At 34.8% G+C, this 9,473-nt stretch overlaps 1 protein-coding gene across 1 annotated transcript; it reads left to right on the top strand.

Annotated features, from left to right (window-relative positions):
* The first annotated feature begins 895 nt into the window (after positions 1–895).
* On the top strand, positions 896–9,094 carry LOC149796039 (uncharacterized). Its single transcript, XM_089964166.1, has 3 exons — positions 896–1,031; positions 3,770–3,917; positions 8,595–9,094. Exons 2-3 carry the CDS (start codon positions 3,770–3,772, stop codon positions 8,903–8,905), a joined length of 459 nt encoding a protein of 152 aa, XP_089820292.1. The 5' UTR covers positions 896–1,031; the 3' UTR covers positions 8,906–9,094.
* The last annotated feature ends 379 nt before the right edge of the window (positions 9,095–9,473 follow it).

The raw sequence follows: 9,473 nt of genomic DNA, 5'->3' as shown, positions 1-9,473 counted from the left end.
ACTTGCGTGGACCAATATTATTTTCAGTAAGACAACAATGTACTGTACTACACAAAAGTCCATAACTACATAGTCAATTCTTTGGGCTAACAAAACATACCAAATATGTCAACCTTGTGTCTAAATTGACTCCAATAATTACATATATATATATATATATATATATATATATATATATATATATATATATATATATATATATATATATATATATATATATATATATATATGTATGTATCTATGTATGTATGCATGTATGTACGTACGTACGTATATATATATATATATATATATATATATATATATATATATATATATATATATATATATATATATATCTATATATATATCTATATATATGTATATATGTATATATATATATATATATATATATATATATATATATATATATATATATATATATATATATATATATATATATGTATGTATATTCTACAACACATGTAATTAATGTGAGAAATAATAAGCCATTAACTGAAAAGGGGCAAAGGGGCATCTTTCGATTTTGATTCCAAAGTAGAAGAAAATATATAACGGGTTTGTTGCTAATCGTTTCTGTGAAGAGAGTCCTTCCGGAGATAAACATGCTGTCTAGTTTGTTATTGACCAGCTAATGTATTACATGAATCAGTATGTTGTATATTCGGCTCAGTGCACGGTTCACTGAATGTAAATTGTACCTCAATCATTCCACCTCTGAATTTAATTATTAGAAGATTAACTACGAACTATTAAACTTACACGCGGAATCTGCAATTTTTGCGGACATACGAATTGTTCCTCTGTGTAATGACGTGGTTCAATCAACCAGCCAATGTCAACATATTGCCTGATTATTTACGTGCAGAGGTTTGTCAATTTCCGTGTTCTTAACTTGAAATATCATACATGACTTCCCTGAGCAGTGCCCAGTATTGATTGCAAATTGAGAAGTGTTTGTCATAACAAATTTCAGTCTGTGAATTTCAGTTCTTAAATATTGCAGAGATAAAGCGAAGTTGCAACAGAGGGTGAGTATTCTATATTTTTCCATACAGATATTCATAGCATGGATGTGCAAACTTTTAGATATAAAAAATAAATGTTCAACGATAACTGTTCAATGTTGAACAAACCACAACATGTGATATTATGAAATTTGTATTCAGTGTAGTATTATTTTCTCTGTATAGAACTGAACTATTAAATTGATTACTTTATACAAATATAATTTTTAAAATTAGTTTCCTTTGATCACAATTCTTATCTAGGTAGTTCTTACTCTGTCTTGAATTAGCTTTGTCTTATTTAGCTTTTTCTGTGCAAATTCCTTTTTAATTATTTGGCTTGCTCTGAGTGAGTTTAAGTCTAGAGAAAGGTAAATCGAGCGCGCATTGTTCTCCAATACTATTAAACAGTTTCTATCTTTACCAATATAATACTTGCAAATTAATTCTATCTTATACTTTTTTAAAAACAAAATTATCCTTGCTAATTAACCCTACCTTACACTTTCTTATCAACATTACCCCTGCTAATTAATCACACCTTACACTTTCTTATCAACATTACCCCTGTTAATTAATTCCATCTTGTGCTTTCTTACCACCGTTATCCATGCGATATTAGTGTTAACTGACTTTAACTCCCATATCAATGATGTTAACTATCTAGTTTTGAATTTAATAATGTAACATTTTTTAAGAATATATTTGCTCGGTAATAATAAATCCAAAATCGCATCCATTGCAAAGTTGGCGAAAAAGTGTTGAAAAATATGGTCATATGTTTGAGCAATAAAAATATGACTACAATACATAGAAATAGCAGCAATATTCTAGTATTGTTCATATATCCTTTGTGATTGGCAGCGAATCGTAAAAAGCATCTAGAACAGTTTTGAGATTGCTACAGTGGGAGAGCATTGCCAGATTATTTCTCCATTTTTCGATGAATGTATATTGCATACAGAACATAATCCAATTATTCAAAGTTTCTTTGCATATGTGTTTCGGCCATTATAAGTATTATTATATTTTTAGAAAAACAGTATCCTAAACTAGACAAGATGGTAGTAATAAACAACTACAACACGTTTCTCACTTGATTCAATTTGTATTACTTTAATCATTGTAAACTCAAGGAGTACAAGTAACAGAAAGTGATTGTTGAATCATATACATTAAAGATGGAAGAGACTGGCAAAAACTGTAAACGCGAGGAAGGACAGGTCTGTACAGTGACAAACGTCGACTGTAATAATATATTTTTTATATTATTAAACCTAATATAAGTAGCCGTGTCAATGATAGTATTTTTGTTTTTGTTTTGTTTCATTGGGTATAATAAACAATGTATTGCCGTTGTTCGGGAAAATATGAAGATTTGTTCACCAACGACAAGTCATGTTCCACCAGGGATTTGCTTTTGTGCTTTGTGTCCTGCCTTTGGGTTAAAAAATATTCACATCTTCCATCTGAAAGGGCAATACATGCATTATCTCTGTTTTTGAAAAGCTACGTATACAATTTTGGCTAATTGTTTGTTGTTCTCTTATTATCAGATGTCAACCGTTCAATGCATGTATAGGCGGATGGCTCATTCGTTTTAATTATAATTACTGTAGGTAACAGTCATTAAAAACATTGTATATGCAGCAGGCAACGCTTTCTAGCTCAGGTTGTGATACAAAATTATGCAAGTTAACAATAACTGTAGTTACTTTTTCTCATATAGTTTGTGAGAAATCGCATTACGAGTTATTAATGGTACTACATTTAAAATATATCAATGCAAGGAACTGAAAACGAAAGTCTTTTTTCTTCCTTTTTACGCGGTATTCAGTAATTTTGCACCGTCATTTTCTCCGTTAACGCCTAAAATATGCATTCAACACACCCCTCCCCCCAAAACCAAGCCCTCGTAATGTAAATTATTGGCACCCTGAGAAGAATAGTTAGAAGTTGGTATGATCCTATATGGTTCGTACTCTGCAAACATCATTATTTTGATATCTTAATAAACGAAAATAGCTTTGGGGAAAAAGAAAAAATTATATACAAGTGAACAAGATGTTCGAAATAAATGAATGAAATAGTAAACGGCTAGTAATCTCTGCTGTTACTAATAATACTTAACCAACTTCTCTAAACAGCTCAGAACAATTTCTCTAAATTTAGTATACAATATTCTGGCAAAACTTCATCTCAGATTTTTACAAATCATGTCGACCCTCCACTCGGAATATTCGCTATTACTAAAAAATCGTGTAAAGGATGCAATATAAATTCACCATACTTGAAAGAAAACACCTTGAATATGAAGCCTTTTAGGTTTTTATTCATAATGAGGATTAATTATCAAATACGGCTGCAACTACTATATAACTAGAGCACATATAACAGAAAGCATTCTTGCATCAGCTCAGGTTTGTACAAACGATGCCGACCAAACACCCAACACAGCCGCTGTTAGTAAAACGGCAAGCCTTTAGACTTTTTCTTGTAAACCACTCAAAGGAAGCCGATCAAATTCTCTTCAAAGCCGCTTTATAAGGACGAATTTTGATGGCAACGTCTCTCATTAGCCTGTTATACAGCTGTCAGACATATGAATAATCTCAGGCCCAGCCTGGCCTCTTGCTTGCTGTTAATTTTAAGAATTCAACGAAGACAGCTGCAACAATGATTTGAACCTTTAGTTTAAAATATTAATATGTTTCCTAAATTCTGCATCACTTAGTTGTAGTGGATGTTATTTACTTTCGAAGATGAAGGGGATGTACATTGCTGCCTTGGCTGTCGTGTTATGCTGCCATGTTCTTCTTGTCCAGTCAAGCGAATCGCAAAGAAGACCGCAGCATGGGAATAATAAAGGGAAGAACTCTGCAAAAAAGAATAAACCATCTGCTAAAATGGGTAAGTAGCTGATGTTAATCTTTCCTGGTTGGTGGGAAAGACTTGTGTGATCGTTCTAGAGTAAATACATTAAAAATGCAGCAATATGATGACCTGATAAAAAAGAAGACGGTCCGAGTGCACATATTACCTTTTTATTTAGTTGTCGTGTAAAGAGGGGACACCGTGTACAGGTTAAACTCATAAAGGTATAGCTAAAGCTATACGTTTGTGATTTATTAATAATAAATAGCATTTCTTTCTCCATCAAGTTGAAAAGAAGCGCATTATTGTCCATATGAGATAGGCATTTTTTGCGTGCATGCCATTGGGCGATTAAGGCGGTATGTAAGACAAGAAAAAATGAATAATGAAATGAAGAAAGCGGAGTTAGGTCCAAAGATAAAGCTTGACACATTGTATTTGTTGCTAATGATTTTGGCTGTAAAGTGATTACATATGAACCTCGAATTACACTGGACAACAAATTTTTACAAAAGTCATGTTACTGAAATAAAATTAGTCAATTCTTATCAATTTTTATGTGCTGAACACGAATATGACAGTCAAATTGCAAAATTGGCTCTAGTTTTTTTGTAATCTGCAAGAAATTAATGTTTACATAACGAAATGCATTCCAATAGTAAAAGGTCAACTGTAATAGCCTACCTATAAAAAATCAAGTCATTGACTACATCTTAGATTTCTTCGCCTGTCTCTTGTACAGCTGTTCGGGAGCATCTCTGAGGAGTGTCCAGCAGTAGTCAGCCAGCATTGTAGTGGACCATTTTCCCTGGTATCTTTGTTCCATTGTTGCGATATCTTGATGAAAACGTTCGCCGTGTTCATCACTAACAATACCACAGTTGCTAGGAAAGAAATCCAAATGGGAATGAAGGAGGTGAATCTTTAGAGACATATTGCAGCCAAGTTTCTTATACTTCATCAACTTGTCTTCTACTAGTTCCTTATAGTTTTCTGCCCTAACATTTCCGAGGAAGTTTGTAGAAACTAGGCGAAAAGCATTCCATGCTTGTTTCGCGTCACCTTCCAGCAAGTTGTTGAACCGGTCATCTTTGAAAAGCTCTCGAATCTGAGGACCCACAAAAACTCCCTCTTTAATCTTTGCTTCGCTGAGTCGAGGGAATTTTTCATGCAGGTATCGGAATGCTGGCAAAGTCCGGTCAATGGCTTTCACGAAGTTCTTCATCAAACCTAGTTTGATGTGAAGGGGTGGTAGCAAGATTTTCTGAGCCTCAACCAGAGCTGGGTGTTGGATATTCTTCTCTCCAATAGCTACATTCTGCCTGTGAGTCCATTCCTTCCTCATGTAGTGCATTTCCCTTGCTCGGCTATCCCACTCGCATAAGAAACACATGTATTTTGTATATCCTTGCTGCAGTCCCATTAAAAGGGCAACTACCTTCAAATCACCACAGAGGTGCCAGCTGTACTTGTTATACTCAATGGAATTCAGCAGCTGCCTTAAGTTATCGTATGTCTCTTTCATGTGGACAGCATACGCTACTGGAATAGATGGAAGAATGTTTCCATTGTGCAAAAGCACAGCCTTGAGACTCAGTTTCGAAGAGTCCACAAATAGTCTCCATTCTTGTGGGTCATGAGTGATTTTTAAAGCATTCATGAGGCCCTCAATATCGGAACAGAATATCAGATTACTTTCCTTTCTGAAGAAAGGCTCCAATTGCTGGTGGCGCTTTCGATATGCAGTAATTGTGACATCTTCTTCTAGAAGATTCCATTGTTGGAGTCTTGATCCTAGCAATTCTGCCTTGTTCTTTGATAAGTCCAAATCACGAATCAGGTCATTTAGTTCTTCCTGTGTTATTCTGTGTGGGGTTGATGATGCACCACAGTGAAAATCTGGATCACTGCATGCTGATGGACCAGGAGAAGAACAGGTCGACTCACCTTTGTCTTCGTCAGATGAATCAAGAGAATATTCTGCTGGAGGTTCTGGAATAGGAAGTCCCTCACCATGTGGAACTGGTCTCAATGCAGACGGAATGTTTGGGTAGACTATTCTCGACTTCTTTCGCTTCGTTATTCCGCCGGAAAGAGGAGGAACCAAGCAGAAGTAACAGTCATTTAGGTGGTTGCTTGGCTCTCTCCACACCATTGGGACTGCAAACGGCATTGATGACCTTTTGCAATTCAACCACTGTGAAAGCTGTGTTGTACATGTAGCACAGCATATATGCGGAGCCCAAGGCTTGTCTTGGTCACCAACCTTGCATCCGAAGTAAAGATGATATGCCTTCTTCACTTGAGAATTGATACTTTTCTTCTGGTTGGCAAATGTCACTTCCCCACAAATATAGCAAAAATTGTCCGCGGTATTAACACACTTTCGAGGCATTACTGTTCTTTATTGTACGTAAATGGATAAAATAATAAGTTTTATGTAACAGTAGCTTGAACTGTCTCGCACAACGTCTAAAATATTTTAAATGCTGAACCTATCTGATTGGGCTTTATATAGTACACTGCTTACGTCAGCTTCAGCAGCCGCCTGGCATTAGTATAATAGGCCTACACATGTATAGTACACTGCTGACGTCAACTTACTTCAGCAGCCGCATGGCATTAGTATTGCATTGCATCAGAAAATGATGCAATCAACTGTGGATGATGTGAGCATGATGGTATTATGCAATGTTACATCATTATTCCGGATGTTGCTGCAGTCCTACTGGAGAAATTTACACAGTGAAACATAGAAAATGAGGTATATGAATATCTTCAAAACGAGAGCCAATACAAATTTTTCACGGTTATATTCGTGTTCGGCACACCAAAATACTACAGATTAGGGCCTTTTCAAGTCAGTAATGATTTCACTGTTGACCAGTGTTATAGCTTGAGCAATAGTCCTATCTGTGTACGTAACACTGAGGATATTTCAACCATATTCAATTAAAATACTAAACTTAAAGGATCGCTCCGTTGGCCGAGTGGTTAGAGCGTCAGTCTCAGATGAAGGGTTCAAAACCCGCGCGAATCATTCCAAATCCTGATAAAAATGGTACTAACAAATGATACCTGATTAATATCTTTTCATACATTTTTCGTTTAATAAAGTGAATTATAAATAATCATAAACATCCAACTAAAACTTATGTGGTTTCAGTTTCTTTAAATCTGTTTAAAAGGGAGTTAAGCAGCTTCGCTATATTTGGCTTTTTATGTTAGATGCCAGTGTATGATTTTGATTAATTTTGCGTTGTTTTTGGATTCACTGAACTAAGTATCCTGATACGGAATGGTGCATTTTATTTTGTGATGACTAATATTCTTTGACAGTAGTTAAACGAAAGGCAGAATAAGCACTATAATGACCCTTGGCTTCTGGTGAATACCATGAAATATGCTCTCTTTTTTCTTCTTCAAATTCCTTGGGTACTTTAATATGTTACACACTGGATATTACCCTGCGTTTATATATATATATATATATATATATATATATATATATATATATATATATATATATATATATATATATATATATATGGTATCTAGCTAATCAAGCTAATACCATTTCCAATGACTATGTTTTGTGATGATTTTTCTTTGTTGACCAAGAGACTATGAATCTTATAGTGCAACAGGTTGAGGAGGCTAAGGGGAATGGGCAAGTTGAGTCCCTTATAGGGGACATGCTCATGTGTGTGTTTATGTTTTCAGAAAGTGATAAAACCCTCTTCTTAGTAATCGAATCTTAGAATTGGCATTTTATATTCCAGTATTGATTTGTGTATTACATGTTTCATCAAGTAAAAATACGTTGGGATGTAGGTGACTATAAAGGAAGTAAAACTACGCTGGGATGTAGGTGACTATAAAGAAAGTAAAGCTACGCTGGGATGTAGGTGACTATAAAGAAAGTAAAGCTACGCTGGGATGTAGGTGACTGTAAAGAAAGTAAAGCTACGTTGGGATGTAGGTGACTATATAGAAAGTAAAGCTACGCTGGGATGTAAGTGACTATATAGAAAGTAAAGCGACGCTGGGATGTAGGTGACTATAAAGAAAGTAAAGCTACGCTGCTATGTTGGTGACTATAAAGAAAGTAAAGCGACGTTGGGATGTAGGTGATTATAAAGAAAGTAAAGCTACGCTGGGATGTAGGTGACTATAACGAAATTAAAACTACGCTGAGATGTAAGTGACTATAAAGAAATTGAAACTACGATTTGATGTAGATGACTATAACGAAAGTAAAAATATGTTGGGACTTGTCAGTGCCAACTAGTAGCAAATGTATTTTTGAAGGGAGAGACAGCAACTATATTAAACAAGTTAATAGCAGATATTTGTGAAAATCAGAGTTTAATATTTGCGCTGCGGCTGTTTAATTTATGCTCTCTTTACCTACTGTTATATGGGCATTAACGATCTGAAGATCGTAAAGTGGGCGTGGCTACCTCTGAATCTGACTTGAATTTCAAAGCAACGCATGAAAATCATCCCATATGAACGCATGCAATAAAGATGAAATAAAAATAGATAACACTGAATATTAATAGAAAAAGGATCCCATTTTATCGCGGTATAACGTTGGCTTGTTTTCACGACAACATTGGATATGTCAAAGGGAAACCTGACATTATGAATTCTCTCCATGCTCCACATAGATTATTATTATTATTATTATTATTATTATTATTATTATAGATGTAGCGGGTGACTCTGTTGCTGCGTCTCCGGATGTACCAACGCATGCCACCGACAACACAGATGTCAATCCTTTTGTAATGTCTGGGTTATTTGAAGATCAGGGAAGTGTAGGAGACCCTTCTGCTGTTATGCAATCACCATTGCTTAAACCAGGTAAAGGGAAAGGCAGCAAGACCAAAGGAGGCAAGAATAAGGGCGGAAATTTGAAACCTATGAAAGCGAACGAAAAAGGTGGAGCAAACTCGAAAAACAAAGGGCAAAAAGGGGCAAGAAAACCAAACAAAACTGGGAAAGGAAAAAGCAACTAAAACACGTGTTGGAACACCCGTCAAATAGGATCAACAATCATGGATAATTAGTTATGAAATCTCTTCATTTACTGAACGGAAGAAACTTGGGCAAAATACAAATTTAAATATTATGAAAAATGCGGCTGATATAAGCTAACATGTCGCCATTTATAAAATCAATAAACCCGATGGGCTAAAAGAGTTGAATTTCTATTTTCCATGTATTTATGATTCCATCATAATCCTTTTAAAAAGTTGAAACTAGTTTCTCATCCCCCCTCCAATAATCCTCAAAACAACAAAATCTGAATTTGCTATTTCTTGTGAAGTAATGTACTACCTGATGGCATATGCACATGTCAATCATATATATATATATATATATATATATATATATATATATATATATATATATATATATATATATATGCATTTAAAGATAACATGGATTTGAACGTGTTGGTATAAAACAATTTTATATATCAAATCTTTTGGTATATCCAATTGTGATCCGCCCATGGCGCATTAATATGCATATACTCGTCTATCGCTTCTAAGCTGTCTAGATCAGTGTTGAATTTCCACT

The sequence above is a fragment of the Sinohyriopsis cumingii genome, chromosome 7 (assembly GCF_028554795.1).
Source record: "Sinohyriopsis cumingii isolate HCF-2022 chromosome 7, ASM2855479v2, whole genome shotgun sequence".
Lineage (NCBI taxonomy): Eukaryota > Metazoa > Mollusca > Bivalvia > Unionida > Unionidae > Sinohyriopsis > Sinohyriopsis cumingii.
Note: the sequence above shows the minus strand (reverse complement) of the source record. Positions and strands in the feature narration are given on the sequence as shown.

Excerpts from the sequence above, each read along its gene's own strand:
- LOC149796039 (XM_089964166.1), top strand. The coding sequence starts at position 3,770 with ATGAAGGGGATGTACATTGCTGCCTTGGCTGTCGTGTTATGCTGCCAT. Across the intron at positions 3,918-8,594 it reads TAAACCATCTGCTAAAATGG|ATGTAGCGGGTGACTCTGTT; the intron begins GTAAGTAGCTGA and ends TTATTATTATAG.